This window comes from Ambystoma mexicanum, chromosome 11 (assembly GCF_040938575.1).
Source record: "Ambystoma mexicanum isolate Mex_15411 chromosome 11, UKY_AmexF1_1, whole genome shotgun sequence".
NCBI lineage: Eukaryota > Metazoa > Chordata > Amphibia > Caudata > Ambystomatidae > Ambystoma > Ambystoma mexicanum.
This window is the reverse complement of record NC_090934.1, coordinates 1,259,429,459-1,259,449,231: the sequence shown is the minus strand read 5'-3', so window position 1 is coordinate 1,259,449,231 and position 19,773 is coordinate 1,259,429,459. Positions and strand designations below refer to the sequence as shown.

The following is a 19,773-nucleotide window of genomic DNA, read 5'->3' as shown; positions in this document are numbered from 1 at the left end:
TTTCAATCTAAAAATGATTCCATCTCAGCATTTTTTCCATTTTTTTGGTGGGTCACCACCAAACCCCTGTTTTTTTACCCTTTAAAATGCACCTGAACAAAAATTAACCCTTTACCCCCAAAAACATGCATTAGATGGACATTTTTTCGATGGAAAAACTTCGATGGAATGGGTTTAGATGAATTGAGTAGATGACCTTCGAAACCTAGGTTGTCATTTTAATGGTGACGTGCAGGGACGAAGTGCAGTTTAAAAGGCTGCATGACACTGCAGCAATTTGGTAATTTTGGGGCTGGGAGGGCGGGGAACAAAGAATTGCCACCAGTCATGCATGGAGCTAAGCACAATGACTGCTTTTAGAATTGTTTTCTTTAATTTTTTAGAATACTTTCATTTAAATTGTCTGGCTTCCCTCTAGTTGGGGGTGGAGGGGGAGGGTGGGATGGGGATTAAGGGATTCAGGCCCTTGAAATAAATGCAAATTCTACACCATTTTGGGACTTGGGGTATTCCCTATGTAAAATATTCAGGCTTTTACGACATTTACGTTTGTTTGCTGCTCTGGAACAAGGAATTAACTTTTTACTTAATCCAAAATTATATCATGGAAAGGGTGGTCCAGTTGTGATTGCTGCCACCATTTATTAAAGTGATCTAAATGAAAGTGCTAGTCCATTTCTTGGCTGCTTCACAAATTCACTTTTGTATTAATCTGCTAGTTGATCAAGTTCAGTGGAGCCACAACCTACAAAGCACATGTTGGGCTTTTGGAGCCTGGCCATTGTAGCAGCACCTCCCTCGCTAATTGACTGGTGTAACCCCTCTAAAATCAGGTGCCAGTACATCATTATGGGAATGTTTTAGGTCCGCATTTTTCATTTTATGACCATCCAGACACCTGTTTGTCTAAAAAACACTTGTATTAAACATGGCCATGCCGTTTAACGAGTTGTATACTGAAGTTACTCTGCAGTGTTCTTATAGTGGCAATTTTTCTCTAACAGACTGTGCTTTTAACTGATTTTTGTTTTGTGTATATGTTGCACCCTTTAAGCTATTCCCTGAAAAAACGCATGTAAAGCGACCCCATTTTGTAAAGTCCCCCATCTTGGCAGAAAGGCCAGCCACCTAAAGGCTGCCCTTGGTGTCCCAAAGGGGGGGGGGGGTGGCTTCCTTGACTTAAGGTAAATTCGTCACAAGATATTCCCTCCTGAGGACCGTGTTTGGTGCAGGCATATTGATTCTTTTTGTTTTTTAAAAGCATGCCAAGCGATGGGGTTTGGGGATGATGGGAGTTTGTAGGATGGTGAGCACTGGTGCCCCCCACATTGCAATTGGCAAACTTCCTGGACTGAGACTGCAGTCCCTTTTTCTCCATATCACCCTGCCCATGTGCAGCACTTTAACAGTGAAGTGCCATGGTGCTGTCTGCCACGAGTGGGTAGTCGGAGTACCTTCCTGTGCCGGCTGGACTGCAGTCCCATCATTCACACTGCAATGAACAGATGGTAGAGGTTCCTTGGCCCAGTACCTGATACTAGAGAAGAAGTCTGGTAGTTCCAGAAAGTGCAGGCCATCTGTATGGAGGGTCTTTAAATGCTTCTTCCAGGCCATCCACAAGATTGTGCAGTACTTGCTCATTTTTACCATTTTTTTTCTAACTTGGTTAATTTGTTCCAGCTGTGAACGAAGCAACCTGCACCTGGAGTGGACAGCTGCCACCACGTAACTACAAGAACCCAGTCTATTCGTGCAAAGTGTTTCTTGGAGGAGTTCCCTGGGACATCACAGAAAGTAAGTCAGTAACAAATGCTGTGTTTAGATCCTGCTAAACTGTGAATTATTAATTTCTATGCTCCTCTCTGGCAAAGTCACTTAGGTTAATCCAGATGGGGCTTTCATATTATGCTGGCTCTAGGAAGCGCCACATGACATTATGCACACTGGTATTGGGATGATGACATGTTCCCCTTATCCAGCCTTAAATATATCTTGTAACCCTTGCAGAGTTTTTGAGAGAATGCCTAGGAATAGTGATTTGCCAGACCTGTTGATATTTGATGTAAGTTTCCTCTTAATGTTAAACTTTAACACGGTAGTTTGGAACCTTGGGTATTCCTGGAAGCTATTGCATGGTACTATTGGCACATAACTGTTGCTTAGGATGTAATAGAACGGACCTTTCTATTTTTCGTTTTCACAGCTGGGCTGATCAACACCTTCCGTGTATTTGGCTCCCTCAGTGTAGAGTGGCCTGGTAAGGATGGCAAACACCCCCGCTGCCCTCCCAAAGGTAATATGCCTAAAGGTAATAAAGACATGGTAGGATTACTTTTTATTTATTCTTCAGAGCACCAAGGAATCCTGGGATGTCACTGGTGATGGTAATGCAGTTGCTCACGTCTATTCCGGGGACAGGTTGTCTTGCACCTTTGGTGGTATTTCTTGGTAATCTTTCAAGTTTGGAAGTTTTATATACATTTTAACCCTGGTTTAACAAATGATTGGTAAATTATGTGGCGCGGGCTGACGGCACTTGTTTGCATTAATCGCACCTACTTGGGATCGCAGCACCTATTGTGGCCAACCTATCTAAACGGACTTGTAAAGTAGGTTGATCACCTGCTGAATGCTTTTAAATTGGGCATAGCTATTCTGTGACTTAAGTTCCTAGCTCAATGTGTTGTGGTAAGGCGGGGGGAAATGGAGTGACATGCAGACTAGACTGATTAAATGGTCTCACCATATACTAAGACACATTTGGTCAAATTCTGCCCCTTTACGATTTACTAAAACAAATTTTGGTAATTCTGCACCTTTACGATTGGCTGCTTGTGATGTGCTGCCTCCTAATGTGGGTTCCTAATTTCACTACAAAGTCCAATTCTTACTAATGCTGGTGCGTGCAGGATTTGGAGTTGTGCAGAACCCAGTTTTTCTGAATTTGCCTTTGTCTTGTGGATGTAACATCGCCAATGAAGAGTATTACTTGAGTTACTTTTCCTTATACTTGCACAGTGTCGTAGGGAGGGTAGCTCAGGGCCAACATGCTCTCCTTGGAGCAAGACGACATGGAGCAACGCAGGTTAAATCCCCAGGTCTGTGCTTTGAAACTTCTGGGTATTAAACGTGTTATAAATAACCTATCGTCCTCAATACATGCTAGTAGGAAATTACTATTGTGGCAGATATGGTTTCTTCATCTGGAATGGTTAAGCTTTTGATTCTGTGTAGGGCTATCAGAGTAGGATTGGATGAATTCCCCGTCCATTGAGTTTACACAATCTTAGACATGCCAGTAAAAGGAAGTTGGGTCTGGACTCTCAAATCTTTAATCTGCTAGTTCCACCACCCTTGTTTTTGTGAAGGGTCAGTAGAATGCTAGCATGGCACACTGTGCAGCACTTGCAGTACAGACCGAACATGTGTCCAAGTGCTTAGGAACCTGCATGTTCCAGTTAGTCTATCCGGTGTATCTTGTAGGAAGTTAGTGGAATCTACTTCTTTGCTAATGTAGGGCTTACAAATTCTACTAACCCACTCGCATTGCCAAATTCTTTTTTATGAATGGCGTATCCTTTGGATGCAGAGTATGGGGATGTTTGCAATAAATGTTATAGGTTTCAAACAGAATGTTCTTGCAGTAAATTGCATGTTTCCTTAAACATGGCTGGCGCCCTTGCCCCAGATGTGAATTGTGCTTATGGTTACTGCACAATTTTTCAGAAAGTATTGGTAAATATTTTGGCACCAGTCACCATGGGGTCAGTGTTTCTTATTTAAACTAAGGAACTTGCCCTGCAGGTCTAGTGGTATTTTAAAGACTGCATGGCCTGTAGCAAAACTGTACATGGACTAACATGTTCTTGTGCAACCAAATGAAAGTTATAGAAACCTCTTTAAATGGTTTTATTTGTAGCAATTGTTGGGGAGAATTCTCATTTATGGCCAATTTCCCGCACCTCGTGAGTCCCTCGGCAGGATTTCTGGGGTTTATTTTTTTCCACCTGGTAAGAGTGCCTTTTTCCCATGCTTGCCATGTGTATTTCTACTGTTTGTGTGATCTTGGACTTTTTGTGTTGCACAGCACCTTCAGTGCAGTGACACAGGGTTGTCTTTTAGACATCCCGCTGACTGTCCCCCAGAAACATGTAAAGTTGCCATTAACTTCATATAGTCCCTTTAAAACTACAGACCCAGTACACCCCATCTTAAATGGAGTATTGGAAAGGGTTAATTCCTACCCCTTTTTGTCTCTACCTCTGAGCTTTGTTTTGCTCTTAACATTTAAACTTGGCTGGTGGCAGTGGTATCTACCCTAACTTTTCTACCGCGATTATACTATATAAACGTGGTACTGCTCCAGGCTATTGTATTAGCCTCGAACATAAACCCGCTTGCCCAAATACTTTTTATATTGGCTCCGGCTGGGTTTAGTCGCTTTTCTTTTTGTTAAAGTCCTTGTTTTACTTTGCGCGGCAAACCAGGTTTGCCTTCTTTGTTCAGTCTGTTGGTGGGCTTCTATGAAGAAGCCCACCTTTGGCGTCTGGGTGTCTAAGTGGGCTGAATGTGAGGGAGGGGTGTAGTCCCCCGTCCCCCCCCCCCCCAGGGTCTCACTTTGTATTGATTGGCTGAGGTGGTTGTCCCGGCCGGACAACCCCCCCCCCCCCAGCTGAGTGACAGCCAGGCTGTGTGAATGTGTGAATGGGGGATTTTCGCATAAAAGGCAGGACTCTTGGGCTGGAAGTCAGTCACCACTGTAACTGCAAGGAACCGAAGAGAAGCGGAGAAGACTGCTGCTGCACCCAGTGTCCCGGTGAAGCCCTGCTGCACTCCTGAGCTGTCTACCCTTCAAAGACCAGAGAAGATCCAGTCTGGAGTCTTTTTCCCTTGAGCCTGGTGGGTGTCAACCAGCTCATCTTCCACAGCCAGAGTATCCTCTTCATGGCCGAAATCGCTGCAAGCTGCGGGCTGCGGTAGTGGTCCGGGTAGCCATATGAGGAGCCTCTCCTGTTTTAAAAGAGCGCACTTTTTATTCACTGTTGCTGCTGCTGGCTTAGCAGATCACTCAGGCGGCGTCATTCTCTCCACGACTGAAGCTCCAGGAACCGTGAGTCTGCAGGAAACTACCAGGAACGACTGCCGTGGCACCAGCGTTCAACAAATAATGTACTGTATCCGACTTCGAGGAATAGGGGTGACTTGTTAGAAAGTGCCCTCTGATTCTTTCTGCCTGGACAAAGGTATTGCCCATGATTTTTATCCCCAACTCTCGTGTTAATTCATGTGCTAAGTGCGTTTGACTACGGTTACATTTCTTCCCACGGGTACGCTTATCTTTAGTAAAACTTAACTGTCATTACTGTCAAAAAGTGATTGCATATATACTCCCGGTAACGTCTTTGTTTCAAAACACCAGGCTGTCAAATTTTAAGGTGCTTACCATGACTTGTTCTGCACAAGGGGAATTGGTTGTGTAATGTATTTGAAGTGTGGTTTTATTTTACTAGAAGTGAAGTGTTTGTGAACAGATGGTTTAAAAATAGATGCACTTCTATTTTTTTTAGCCAGAAACCTTGAGTCAGTGTTCGCTTGAGTCACAGTAATTGTAGTCCTTCGTGTAATCTCTACTACTGCACGTTTGCTCTTGAGAGAAGTCTAGCTGCTCAGTCACTGCTACCACTTTATGTGTAGTACAGGCTTGTACCAAAGATGAACTTGTATTACCACTTGTAGTCTTAACTCTGTGCAGTGGTCCCTAAGGGCACTGCATAGGATTCTGCCTAACAGCGATTAAAGCTGTACTGTTAATCTTGTCTTTAAAGCCCCCCCCCTACCGCCTTGTTGGTCAGCATGGCAATGGCACATAATTTGGAATGGGGGGGGAAGCTGGCTTGCTTGCCAATTTATTTTCCCTGTTGTGCAAACAGTAGCTCAGTCTTGCCTTTAGTAACTATATGGTCATGTAGCTCTGCAGGGACATAATCGTCCTCTTTCCGAACGCCCCAGTTGCTCCTTGAGGTGGAAAGACTTGCCTTCTCATTTTGCCCAAATGTTGCCAGTTTAATAATTAGATGGATGCCGGAGGCATTTGTCTTAATTACAATAGTCTGTGCCACTTATTCTGTTTGGCAACGTGTGTTAGGCTGGCCTCGTTGTTCAGAAGAAATGCAATCACTGGGCTGGTCACCAGGGAATGGGTTGTACTGTTCCAGCAGGTCAGTTTTTGGAATATCTAGTTTTCAGCCTGTTCAATTGCTCTATTTGATAGCTATGCCTGGTGTATGTGCTTGCACAGATTTTGTATCCATTTGTTATGGATAGTACTAATTTTCCAGAAATAAACTATTGTGGATTGGAACCACGGTCCATTTATCGGACTGGTAGGAGCATGTTGTGATCAGATTGTAGTACTACATTTTTAATTATTGACCTATGGGTCCATGGCAGATTTGACCAGCTTGTGTAAATAAGCATTTTGTGATTGGCAGGGGGCGTTTGGGGGCTACCTTGTTTTGTAACAGTCACTTGTCGTTTTTATCACAAGTGCCCCCTGTCCTTGCATTGCATATGTGACTGCAGTAGTTCTTACATAGGCTTGTGGATCACAATTCCTTCACCAGGAATAGTGTTATTTCAGACCAATCAGTCAGGAAATTAATCCTATGGGGGGGGGGGGGGGCGGTGCTTTACTGCTAGGTCTTTCGTAGCACCCTTCAGCATATTGTCACTACATGTTGCAGAGCCCTAATGATGGAGCTCTTGCCGAGGACTCCAGCCACAATTAAGTTATCTGAGGTACACATCTGCAGGCTATCTAAGACAATCGAGTTAGTTTACTGATAAATTGAGTGAGTTGGGCGTAGACTGCTGCAACACGAGGACTGGGTTCAGCAGTAACGTGTCTAAACGATCCCTCTGGCTAAAGATGTGCATTTTTGCTTGGCGGGGGGGAGGGGGCATCCTCCATTTCTGCTAGGTTCCATTCATGTTTCTAGACTATGCAGCATGCTCAAATGCTCTTGCACATGCGCAGAGAAACCAGGCAATTGCGGAACCGCCTACAGAAGTGAACAAATCAAGCCTTTACTTGTAGTTGACTACACCTCGTGCTATTCATCTTCTTAGCCAGCTCTTGTTCCATTAGGTGGCATGGAGGGCAGCACCTGATCTGTGGCAGATGATTTGGTAAATATTTTGACAAGCCTTTGAGGCCTGGCATGCATCCTGCAACTGCTAATAAAGAGGTGGTGTGTTTTTCCTCAATCCAACCAATTTGGCAGTCTCTGCATCTTGGGCACAAGGCAGAGGCCTTCTTCCTCAGTCTTATTGACCATCTTGTAAAGTGATGCAAGAAGTTCAGAAACCTTAACTAACTGCAAACACCAAGCTTGTTCTCGTGACTTGTCACCAGTGGAACAGTAACATCCTTCATGGAGCAGCTTTTGGAGGTAATCTGCTAATCTGCAACCAGGCTATTTGGTACGCCTGTCGAAATAATTTTCCTGCGAAGCAGGCCTAGCTGGAAAGTGCAAAGCAGCTATCCACTAAAAAAATAAAGTGCACTTTTTGCTTGTTTTCACTTACTAACTGCTGAAATACTTGACAGCATAACTGCTTTCTTACTCTTATTATAAGCTACTGCCACTCGCAATATGAGCAGTTTTAAGGGCTTTATGGCTTCCAAGATAGAGGGTCAGGAACACTGGGTCCTTTTTATATTGTCTAATCTTGTTCCCCACCCATGTCATTTCGACTGACCACTAAGTGGGTTTTGTTGCAACATGTACGTTTTTGTTGGTTAAACGGTTACTGAAGTTATACCACATGTGAAAACCTTGGACAATTCACGTAGTATTGCTAACATCTTGTATGTCCCCTTTGGGTGCCCTTATTGCAGTAGTGAAAGTGAATTCATCAATTCAATGGTCCCACAGTTCACATATTTAACATTTCTACTGGCTGTCCCTTAAGTGTGTAGTAAAGCACAAACTCCCCAATTGCACTGCTATTAAACCATGCTTTTTCTTACCAACTGTAAATGTATCTTAGGCTCTTGAAGTCGATCTTTACTAATGCAGTGCCATTTACAGTGGTGCACACAAACCAGCAGAACTGGAGTATCTAACATTATTGCAGCTGCATATCCTTTCAACTCATTCCACTCCATTTAGTTGGTAGAGGCAAGAACAGCCTTGCTTTACTATTTGTTCGCGTGCAAGAATGAGCCGCAAATGGCATCCAACCTTGTGGCTAGTTAAAATGTTACTTCCCACCCCTTTGACTTTGAGCCACCTTTTGATCAGATACTGAATCGAAGAACAAGCTTCTGTCCAAGATGCAGTCAGATTGCCCAGTCCGGTATCCAAGTGATGTTGGATCCAATTCTGAATGCATGGCTGCAATTAAGTACTTATTTTTTCTTGATTGTCCTCTAATTTCATTCCCCAATGTTCGAGCCAAAAACAGCAGATGGTCACTTAACTTGAAAAACAGATTGGTATGAACAGACATTTGCCTCTACCACTAGCATAATCTATATGCCTTTTCTAGGATAACCTAGAAATGTCCCCAAATATGTTGGAGTCTTTTCGTACTGGTCGCCTGCCTCTCCCTTCCAAAATCTGCATTCCATACGTTTTCTAGAGCCCCTCCAATTTCACTTGGGTCCTATAAGAAATCAGCACTGCAGGAGATGAACCAAAGTTTATTGCACCAAAACAATTCCAGAAGTCTGCTGCCTTTTCAACATGCTTGTATGTTTAATGATCGTATTGTGGAGAATAAGGATATGCTGGAAAATGTATTGCCATCAGTGAAACATTAAAGTTGTTCAAATACATTGTGTCCTCTCCTATGCACTTTTGTACTTGGTTAGCAGGCGGCAAAATGCACCCCTCACAACAAAATGTGGCGTTTCCACTCCATGGTATCCAAAGCGTGGAAAAGATGTTTTTATGCTATCCGAGGACATAGCCCATCACTATCCTAGACCATGTCTAGGAGGATGGGCTCTGCACTTTGAAGCACCCTTCACAGAACCTGCCATCAAAGGCAGACTAGAAAAGAAATTACGGCCCCAGAGGCCAAAATCTCCCACAGCTTATCCTACATCTGAATCTGATCTTTGCTACAGCGGGCAGGAAGGCCCACTCACCTGCAAAAATGCTGTGTGCCACCAGAGAATGAGGGCTGGAACCTTTACGCTTTTGGTAAGGTGTTTACAGTCAGAGCCACCAGTTAAAAGCGTCGAGCGCATTGCCCATCATGGCCAGATACAGTTGTGAAATGTGGTATAGCTTGGTGCCCATCTTGGAGCACGTGCCCGAAGAGAAGCTTAAGGAGTCGATGCCTTTTCTAAAGGGAGGCAAAGCCTCCAAACATAACATACATTTCTTCAGCATTGGGTCTGGCATGGATGCACATGCTCATGAATATTCCCTGTCATCTGGCTGGGAATCCTCGGTGAAGAAAATATCAGTTTAATTTCTGAACTTTCTCCTTATAACCAATGACTGAGCTCTGGGTCATACTCCCCCAACCAATGACTGCCCGCTACCTAAGCTGCTCCTATGGCAACCATCTTAAGATTTTTACTGCACAACCAAGTGTAGGGAGTCCTTGTGTTTAGCTCTCGAGCTTTTACTGCATTTTTGCGTTTGACAGTTTGCTCTAGTTCAAGGGGATTGTGTCCTCTGACGTATTCCACATCTTTGACATTGATTACCACAGCTGTGTGGAATGTCAGAGGAACATCCCATCAAAAGAATGTTACCAGGTAAGAGAATAACTTGTTCTTTTTTCTGTCAATCGGGCCTTGTGCTGGGGAGGGGAGGTGGGGGGGTGATGTCTCTGCTGAAGGACGCCGAGATGGCTCTGCAGGACGCAACCCCCAAGGCTAGTGTCCCTTCCTCCCAGGCGTGAGGCTGCGTTCCGGGCCATTGAAAAGACCCCGGAGAAGCAGATGCCTGTCATCTCCCCGAGACCTTCACCACTAGAAACTAAGAAGGGGGTGGGGCCCCTCTAGGGTATGTATATCTCCTCTGAAGAGGAGCTCACCGGTCTGCAAACTATCCAGGAGGAGGTAAACTGAAGCAGGCCCTACGACGAGTGCACCAACGAAGGTGAGGACAGATTAGGAGCAGCAGGACGACAAGGGCCTGGGCTCCCAGCCGGTGCCCCAGCAACCTATTCCGCCTGCACCTCAGCTGCCACCCCCACCTCATGTACCTCCTCGAGACACTCAGTGGACATCCTTTCGGCATTCCATACGCTGGTATCGGAGATCCAGCCGAGGCAGCACCCCATGGGGGAACCCCCGACCAAGAGGGTACACCCTCCAACTCCTTGCCACCCCTCATCCCTGTCGCCCCCCCCCTCTAAACTCCCTCCATGAGGGATGAGACTGAGCCGGACACTGCAACGGCTGGCATGGATGATGACGCGGGTTAGGGGACCTCACGTCTCCGTCACCCAGATCTTCACCGCCGGATGCGATTGGCTCATTCCACTCACTCTCCAGAGTGTCAGAACGTTTTTAGCTCGCTCCGGAGTAGAAGGGCTTACTTTTTATCAGCACAGAGGGAAAGGGGGAAGACAATCCTCTCGATTCCACTTCTGGATGACATTTGGGACGATGGCTTGGTGCTCATGAAGCACCCTTCCACGGCCCCGGCGAAGAGGGATTGCCTTGAGAAAAGGTGCAGGGTGCCAGACTCCATGCCCAAGTGCTTATGGGCCCAGCCCTCTCTGGACTGTGGTGTCCATGGCAGCCAGAAAAGTCATCAGGTGGTTTGGTCTTTGCGGCGTCCACCCCACCGGACAGCAAGGGCAAGAAGTTGTATGCCATGTGACGACGGGTCATTTATTCTGCAGCTACTACCATCAAGGACGCCCTCGCCATAGTGGCTATTTACAACTGGGAGTTGTGGTTCAAGATCGCTCCTATCCTGGACTATCTCCCCAACGACAAGAGGTCGGAGGCACTGGAAATTCTGCAGGAAGGGGAGGTGGCGTTGGACCACGCCATCACGGTGGCCATGGAGATTGCTGACGCCGGATTGTTGGGAAAGATTCTCTTTATTGCACCTTTACTTCCATCTTTATGGAACCCCCAAACTTTTTGCTTTTATTTTTCAATCTGACCTGTACTTTTTGCAGTGCAGTGAAGCCTTAAGCTTCACTGTACTGTCCTTTGCTCATATGTTATGGGGAAACTGATATGTCCTTAAGTCCATCAGTACTGGGAAGCAGTGTTGGTCTTAGTCTTGTGACTATGTTGCTACACGTTTGTATCACATGTTGTAACTTTTTATCATTGCACACTGCAGCTTACACTGCAGTGCAATGGGGTTAATTTTTGTTTGCCCTAGACTAACAATCATTTGGTTATTCTGTGGTGCTTAAAAGATGGGCTGGTGGCAGCAGCCACTTTTCCCCACTTTCTGGGGAATTTCGTGTTCGCTTAACCACGTTTGGCTACTCCAGAAGTTCTCGCCAACTCACGGTGGAAAACATCACTCCATTACTCAAAGTGCCTGCACTCCAGGCTCCCTTCTCGCAGGACCTGGAAACTCTTGACAAAACCTTCAAACTAGCAATTACCCAAGCAGTTGACTCTATTGCTCACTCACTCCCAGGAAAGCCAAGAAAACCAAGCACACCAATGCCTGGTTCTCCCAGAAACTGCACAAAATGCGTGCAAAAAAGGAGCCGCTCTCGCAGCTTGGAAAGCCAAACCGAATGACGCAACCAAATTAGCCTTCAAGACCATCTCCAAAGACTATAAATCGGGCATAATCCATGCCAAAGAAATCTCCAACACAAGGATAGCCAACGCAAAATCTGGCACCAAGGAAATCTTTGCTATTTTCAGGGAGCTGGAAACCCCGTCCACCCCGCCACCCACCCTCCTGAAGGATGAAAAATGGTGCAATGACATCCAATCTTCTCATGCCCAACAAATTAAATACCCTGCAAACGAAAGTCCTAGCTCACCAAAAGGCCCCAACTCTCCAAATTGCCACTCAGAATAGTAATCCGAATAAGGAGACTATAATTAACTCCTCCCCAGTATTCAACTTCAAGGACATGAGTGAATCCGAAGTAATCTCCCTCCTAAAAACCATCAAACCGTCTAACTGCAAGGGGGACGCTTTCCCTGCTCAGCTCATTAAATATTGTGGCACGACACTTGCCCCCTTTTTGACAAGCATTTGTCAATGCCTCCTTCCAGTCTGGCCATGTCCCATCCGCCCTTAAAGAGGCCTGTGTATGACCGCTCCTCAAAAAGCCATCCCTTGACCCTTCAGCACCGGGGAACTACAGGCAGATTACCAATGCCCCCTTCCAGCTCAAATTTCTGGACAAAGCAGCCTACCTGCAAGTCCAAAAATTCCTTGAGGACCACCGCCTTCTGGGCCTTCGCCAGTCTGGTTTCAGGCCACGACATGGGACTGAAACGGCCCTCCTCGACCTAAAAAAATCAAATGGATGACATTAGACGCCGGAAAACCAGCGCTCCTTCTGCTCCTTGACCTATTGGCCGTGGTCCACGAGGCCAAACACAATACTCTCTGCCATCACCTCTCCATAGCAGTCAACTTTTCCCCTAATGCGTGTGCGTGGATCACCTCGTTTCTACAGGAAAGGGCCATTAAAGTTTTTTCCGACTTAGCATGTGCCTCTCCTAGCCACATCAAATGTGGGGTGCCTCAGTGCTCCTGCATCGCGCCCACCCTCTACAGCCTATTTACTAAGCCCCTTTTTCAACCTTCTTGACACCCTGGGCATCTCATACCAACTATGCTGATGACACCCAGGTGCTCATCCCTCTCACAGGTGACTGAGGCAGACCGATCACCCTTCATTCCATCTACTGCACCATCCAAGCTTGGATGGCAGAAAACTGGCTGTGCCTCAAGAGTGACAAAACCAAGCTTTTACTCATTGGGGTCACCAACCATCCTGGGTAACCTTGACAAGAACTATTGCTCCTTCACCATTGATAATATACCCATCGCTGTGTCCCGTACAGTTAAAACCCTGGGAGTCTACCTACACACTAACCTCACCATGAACAGGCAGGTCAATACCATTGCCTCATCGGCATACTACTCAAAACTGCTCAATGCAGTACGACCCTTAACTGCACAGAACTGCCTTACCATCGCTAGGGCTACTATCGGCACAAGACTGGACTACTGTAACGCTCTCCTCGGAGGTACATCCAGCAAAAACATTGCCAAACCAACTTGTCCAGCACAACACCCTTAGGGCTGCCACAGGATTCCTTAAAAAGGACCACATATCGGACCTGAGAAGACAGGTGCACTGGCTTCCCCTTAAACAGAGAATCATCTTCAAAATACTTTTCCATCGCTCACAAATGCCTCCATGATCTGGAACTCCGCTACCTCGCCCAGCGCATGGCCATGCCCACATCCACCAGGCCATCGAGGCTAGCTTACACCAACATGGATCACCAAGCCCAAAACATGCAGCGTGCGTGCAGGGGGCTCCAGCTTCCCAGCGATCGCTGCCACCCACTGGAACGCACTACCCACACACAGTGTAATCAACTCTCACCTAGCGTTCCGCAAAGCCATCAAAACCAGGCTATTTGTCTGAAATGTTAGTCTTAGCTCTTTGTACTCTACTGAAACCAACCATGTTTGGCCAACTGTACTTTGTAACCTAGCACCTATGATGTAACTAAGTAACAGCATGTCCTAATTTGTATTCTTGCCTACATACACTTTCTTGTAAAAAGCGCCTCAATGCCTTTGGGCTGTAGTGCGCTATACAAATGTAAAAAATAAAAATACATACTGCGGCTACTGGCCAAACATGGCCGTGCCACAAGGTTTTTCGTCCATTCTTTTTGCATCTTGTTTAGCCTTCTTCCTGGCCTCAGAGGCCAGAAAGATCCTTATAAGAACTTCCAGTGCCAGGGAAAGCAGGAGCTTTTGGCGGGCTACTAGAGGGCTCTGTGTGCTTGCAGGCAGGATGTGGGCTGGGTCAGTCTGACCCAATACGCATCCTGGTATCTGTGTGGTATGCAGGAGTGTTCCTGCCATTGTTCCTAATTGGACCACTGTGGGGGGTGTGTGTGGGCTAGTTCTGCCATTGGCTAGTGGGAGTTTCGACTCCTACCTGGCTTTTAGGATGCGGGGGGGGGGCCTGCATGCATTTCTCAGATCCTGGAAGAATCTGAAGGAGCCAAGAATCTGTCCAGCTGAGAAGACCCGCAAAGAAACCAGTCACCTGTCTGGAGGAGGCCTGGCAACCAATTTCTGCTGCAGTCCTGGTGGAGCCCTGTCTCGTGATCTCCAGTAGGCCCGCGAAGGTGCTATGATCCATCCATTCCCGAAGCCTACTCGGTGCCCAGCACAAAAACCGCCTTCGGAACTGTCCGGTAATCGTCCTGTGGCTGACCAGCTTTGTTTTTGGGCTACTGGGTTATCTTTGTTGCACACCCTCAGCTGCCACTGCAACGACACCCTCTGCGAAATTTCGGCATCCTAGCACCAAGGGGGCCTGAGAGACCGGAAAGTCTGAGTCCTGCTGCATCGCTGTGCGCGGCATGCACAGTCCGAAACCTGATTTTCTGACCCATCTACAGTCCCGAGAAGGGTGCTGCTTCGTTTGTTTCTGCATTTCTTCATCAAGAGTCCTTGCACCAACAAAAGATCCTAAACGGAGAATCACTCGAACCTGCAACCCATGAAAATCGGACTGCGGAATTCGGCGGGAAAAGCAAGTCGGGGCACCCTTCCTTTGTTCTGGAAAGTCTTGGGAAGATTCAGAGTGAGGGGGGGGGGTAAGTTACTAAGCTTTTAACATACCCCTACACTCCCATTATAAGTCAATGGACTTTATAATATCCTTTATCTAAAACCTATTGGCTTTGCCAACTGTTTGGGGTAATTTTGGACACTTGTCTATCTTGAATCCTGTCTCTAAGAATCCATCACTGGACCCCAGAGACCCTACCTACATTTTCTCCTGCCTCCTGAGTGCTGTCTTTGTATCCTGAACAATAGGGCACAAGTCCCCAAGCAATTTAGGGTTCAAGTATTAGTTAGGGACCATCTCTGTGGACCTTTTTTGTGTGTGATGCTCACCTATTCATTCCCTTGCAGGAGTATTTTGATTTGTATTATGCACTTGAACCTGTGACGGTATATATGTTTCTGATGTTTGTTAATCTGCTTAGAATCGCATGCTGTGCATAGTCCGACATCCAGTGGTCACTGCAGAGTATTGCATTTTGTTTTTTGTAGTGGAAAAGGGACGTCGACAAGGCGTGTCTAACACTATCCCTATAGTGACGTGCAGTGTACCCACAATCCCTCACGCGTCTTGGTCTCTCGGATTGTTTTTTTCTGCCCAGATATTGGTCACCTTAACGCGGAGCTCGTTCGCGAGAAATTGCAAAACATTTACTCGACCCTTTGGTCGTTATTTATTATACATTACATTGGATCCCTCCTTCGATGGCAAAGCTGTTTCACCGCCAAGTAAGAACTTCGGTGACTTAGATGGAGTTCCTTCGGCGCTGCCGAACAAGTGGCCTGGCCTCGCCGGCCTAAAATAATAGGGAGAGTGGGGGTTGTGGGACATTTCTTTCTCTTATAAGAATGCCTTTCTCTTTCACCCGACCCCTTTCCTTCGGGGTTATCACTTTTAATACTCCGTTTAGATTTTGCCCACGCTGTAAGGGCAAATTTGCATGGAAAGATGAGTACAAGTGATGTAACCGTTGCTTACCCTCGACCACAACGAGGACGGCTGTGTGGTCTGTAAACTTTGCCCAAAAACTTTAAAGGACCGCAAGGTCAAGAGGTGGGCACCCTACGCTATGTCTAGAGTTGACTCCTCATCCGCCGCCGAGTGTGACGAGGACAGTGATAAACCGACCTCGGTTTCGGAGGTTGTAGACCTCTAGGGAGCGTACTCCCACCTCGGCATCTGTCCCTGTCCCCGACAAGTTAGGCTCACACCCTACTTGTGGGGATGAACACCCCGGCGACACTGACGAACACAGAAAACATAAGCACCCAACCCATGGCACTTCGTCGAAGTCTAGGAAAGGCCTAGTGTGAACGGAGACGGCGGGCCTACCGGCACCCTCCACCGACCATAAGGGTCGCAAGCCCTCCCCGCCACCGCAGACGCGACTGGGCTACCTGCAGACAAGGGCGCTACCAGCAAAATTACAGGCGACGCGCCTCGTAAGAGTGCGACCGTCACCGAAAGACTTGGCACTGCTCAGCATGACGCCAGACAAACCCTCGACTGAGAAATTAATCGTCGAGAGCTTGGCTCGTATATTTTCCACTGACGGCCAGAGACGGACAGAGAGTGATATGCCGAACCCCGCTCACAAGGCCAGGGAGAGGCTGAGAATGCCGGAAGGGAGGCAGGGACCGCTCCTGCCGTCGAAGGAAGGTCCTAGCCTATGAAGCTTTTTCTCAGGAGGCGAAGGGACTTTATCCTCGACGTTATGGGTCAGATCTAGGCGGCTACAGGCAGAGGAGCCTCCTCATTCGTCTCCAGACCGTTCTGGATTACCACATTGGACATTTGAGAGATTCCAATCATGTATGGACAAGCTGGATAGATTTATGTCCACTCCTGAACATAAAACGCCCAAGAGGCCAAGAGAGGTACTTCATGCGGACCCCAGGGCTAAATATCCTAGACTATTTGACCCCCTTCAATAGGAAATTAATACTTATGACCTCACTGAAGAACTCTCTTTCAAGAGGATGAGGAGTTCTTAAATGGTGAAGACCAACAGAACCTTGAAGGTTTTGAGGAAAACCCTGACATAGGTGGAGGGGCTCACAGCCTTGGCAGTCCCCAACAGCGTATACAGACCCTGACCACCTGAACCTTTTCTCTCCTCAAACCACACCGGTCAGGAACCGTCACCTATAGATGACCAACCCCCTTTTTCAACGCGCTACTACGGAAAGCAGCAGCACACTTTGAAATTGAGACTGGGGAAATTACTCCCGATGTTACTCGCGATATTTATTTTGTAGAAAAAAAATCATTAAGGGAAAAACCTCCCACTAGCCAGACCATTCCCCTCCTCACCTCAGTTAAGAGACGAATCATCCCATCGCTGTCTACACCTGCGCTGGTTAGAGGGGGGTGAACCCAAGAATTGAAAAACTGTTTACTCCCTCTCCATCAGACCCATTATAAATTTAGGGTCCCGCTATACCAGATTCCTTGGTAGTAACTACCACAAGGAAAAGGGCAGGGGTTCCGCTCTCAACTAGCGAAGCACCCCCGGACAAGAAGGAAAGACTACGCCCTGGGTAAGAGAATTACAGCCTCGGCAGCTTTTTCCACCAGAATTGCCAATAATACCTTACTGGCAAGTTATGTTGATGCCCAATGCGGGAAGTTACGCCAAGACCTCAGAATTCCCTGAGCCCTTACGTACTTGCTTATTAACCACGGTAACGGAAGGAACTCTGGTTAACCAGAGCATCATTTAAAACACTTGATGCTGCAGAAATGGCTGGCCGTTCTTTAGTCCAGGGGATACTTCTGAAGCGTCATGTTTGGCTCCAGAACTCAGGTTTTCAGCCAGAGACCCAGGCGTCACTCATAAACCAATCAAGGATTCTAACCTCTTTGGAAAAGCGGTGGACGACGCACTGGAGACCGCTAAGGATTTCGACACCCTAAAGACTTTAGACCAGATCTCAAGGCCTCCCAATAAGCGAGGATTCGGTAACAAACGTTTTTTTTCGAGGCCGTCAACAGCAGTACACTGCAGGCAACTGGTCCTCTACTCCGGGAACCAGTGGCCAATACACTCGGAGGACAACGCTGTGGCAAGGGTAGAGGTCGGGCCCCACTCCAAGAGGTTCCCCGCATGCATCGCCGTTCAGGGGCCGGTTGACATCTTTCCTACCAGCATGGGAGGGAATAACATCAGACCGCTGGGTATTGTCAACTTTCTCCAGCATGGGGTCTGGCATGGATTCACATGCTCATGAATATTCCCCGTCGTCAGGCTGGGAATCCTCGGTAAAGAAAAAATCAGTATCAGTTTCGTTTCTGATCTGTCTTTCGTAGTAATAACCAATCACTGATCTCTGCGTCATACTCCCCACAGCCAATGACTGCCATCTCCCTAAGCCCCGCCTCTGGCAGCCATCTTCAGATTTTTACCGCACGTTCAAGTGTTGGGATCCTCGTGCTATTGCTCTCGAGCTTTAGTGCCTTTTTCGCGTTTTTTCCTAGGAACATTTTTCTCTTTCGGTCAAAAGAGCCTCAAGCTCCACCGTTTCTTTATCCGATCAACAGGGACCCGTGTCGGATTCTTCTACGCCCCTCAAGGGTGAAGACTTCGTCGAGCCACGCTTTTGGAGGACTCCAGAAGTTTCTCAGGCCCATCTCGATCATGGCCCAGGAAAAGGGAAGCTCGACGCCCAGAAAGCTGTTCAGGGTCTGCCCTGGATGCCAGCTTCAGAATGTCTTTAAGGAGGACGAACACTCCCTTTGCCTCTACTGCCTGCATGAGGACAAGACTCACGTGGAGAAGGACTGTGCGTTTTGCGGCAATATGTCGGAGCGGACGATGAAGGACCGCCATCTGCGTCTCGCCAACTGGCTGGAAGGGAAGAGCCCGTCAGGCGAGAAGTCGGAGCGGTCTTCTAAGACCTTTGAGGGTGCCCCGGCGACGGGGGTCCAACAGAAGGCCAAGCACCGCGAGTCCGCTCGCACCAGGAGCGCCGAACGGTCGGGCTCTACGGGCGCCAGGCAGGGCGCATTCTCCCCGGCGCCATCAACCACGAGCCAACGCTCTGGCTCGGGTAAGAGGAAGGCCGAGCACCCGGCGAAGCTCCTGGAGAGACCCCGGTCGAGCTCGAAGGCCCCATCGGAGGGGGAGCGAGGCGGTAACCCTCCCCCCAAGGAGAAGGCGGTGAGCGCACCTAAGGTGGTGAAAGCCTTAATCCATCCGGACAAGGCCTCTATCGAGACAGTCGCGGCGGCCCTGGCTCAGCCTGTGGAGGCTACACCAGTGGTGGCGACCTCGGGGCCCAGGGTCTCCCTGCCACCGCGGAGGGAGTCCCCTTTATGCCCATCGACAGAACCTCAGACGGAGAAGAAAGGGGGGGGGGTGCAGGATGTGTCGTGGATTCGGCCTCAACCTCTGAGGAGGAGCTGATCGAAGTCTTAAGCCACGGCGTTGGCGTGGAAGAAGACCAGCCCGTCGGGAGGGACCCCGACGTAGGAGACGAGAACTTCGAGGGTGCCGACGGGGCTCCTGACCGCCCGTCGGACTCCCCTCAACCAGTGCCGCAAGACAACTCTGCTGCCATTTTGTTGGCTATACAGTCCTTATGCTCGGCGATAAGGACGAGATTGCCGTTACCACCAACGGAGGAACCTCTCCCGACGGGGGACCCGGAGCCAGGCCTTTCTGGGAGCCCTCCTCCTAAGAGAAGGATTTATCCTCCACGTCAACCATTGCGCCCTGCTCAGCCAACCTCCCCGTCCACGACCCGTGGGGATGATACGGGGACTGACACGGCCGCGACGGGCACAGACAACGAGGTTTACGACGAGGATCTCCCGTCACCTCCTTCCCGGGCTTCCCCGCCTGACGAGATTGGATCGTTTCATGCCATGATCGCCAGGGCATCCAAGCTTTTCCAGCTCTGCCTGGAAGAGAAGGAAGGTTTCCTTTATCAACGGCGCGAGACCAAGAGGAAGACGGTCCTCGCTGTACCTCTACTGGAC

At 48.0% G+C, this 19,773-nt stretch overlaps 1 protein-coding gene across 4 annotated transcripts in view; it reads left to right on the top strand.

Annotated features, from left to right (window-relative positions):
* The window catches only part of CPEB1 (cytoplasmic polyadenylation element binding protein 1), a 517,982-nt gene that overhangs the window by 276,222 nt on the left and 221,987 nt on the right, over nt 1-19,773 (top strand). For 3 of the 4 annotated variants that reach the window (XM_069624702.1, XM_069624700.1, XM_069624703.1), the window contains 2 exons: nt 1,681-1,794; nt 2,204-2,308. In XM_069624702.1, coding sequence (XP_069480803.1) covers nt 1,681-1,794; nt 2,204-2,308 — 219 coding nt within the window. The remainder of the gene's footprint in view (nt 1-1,680; nt 1,795-2,203; nt 2,309-19,773) is intronic. The other variant, XM_069624701.1, reaches the window with a different exon arrangement.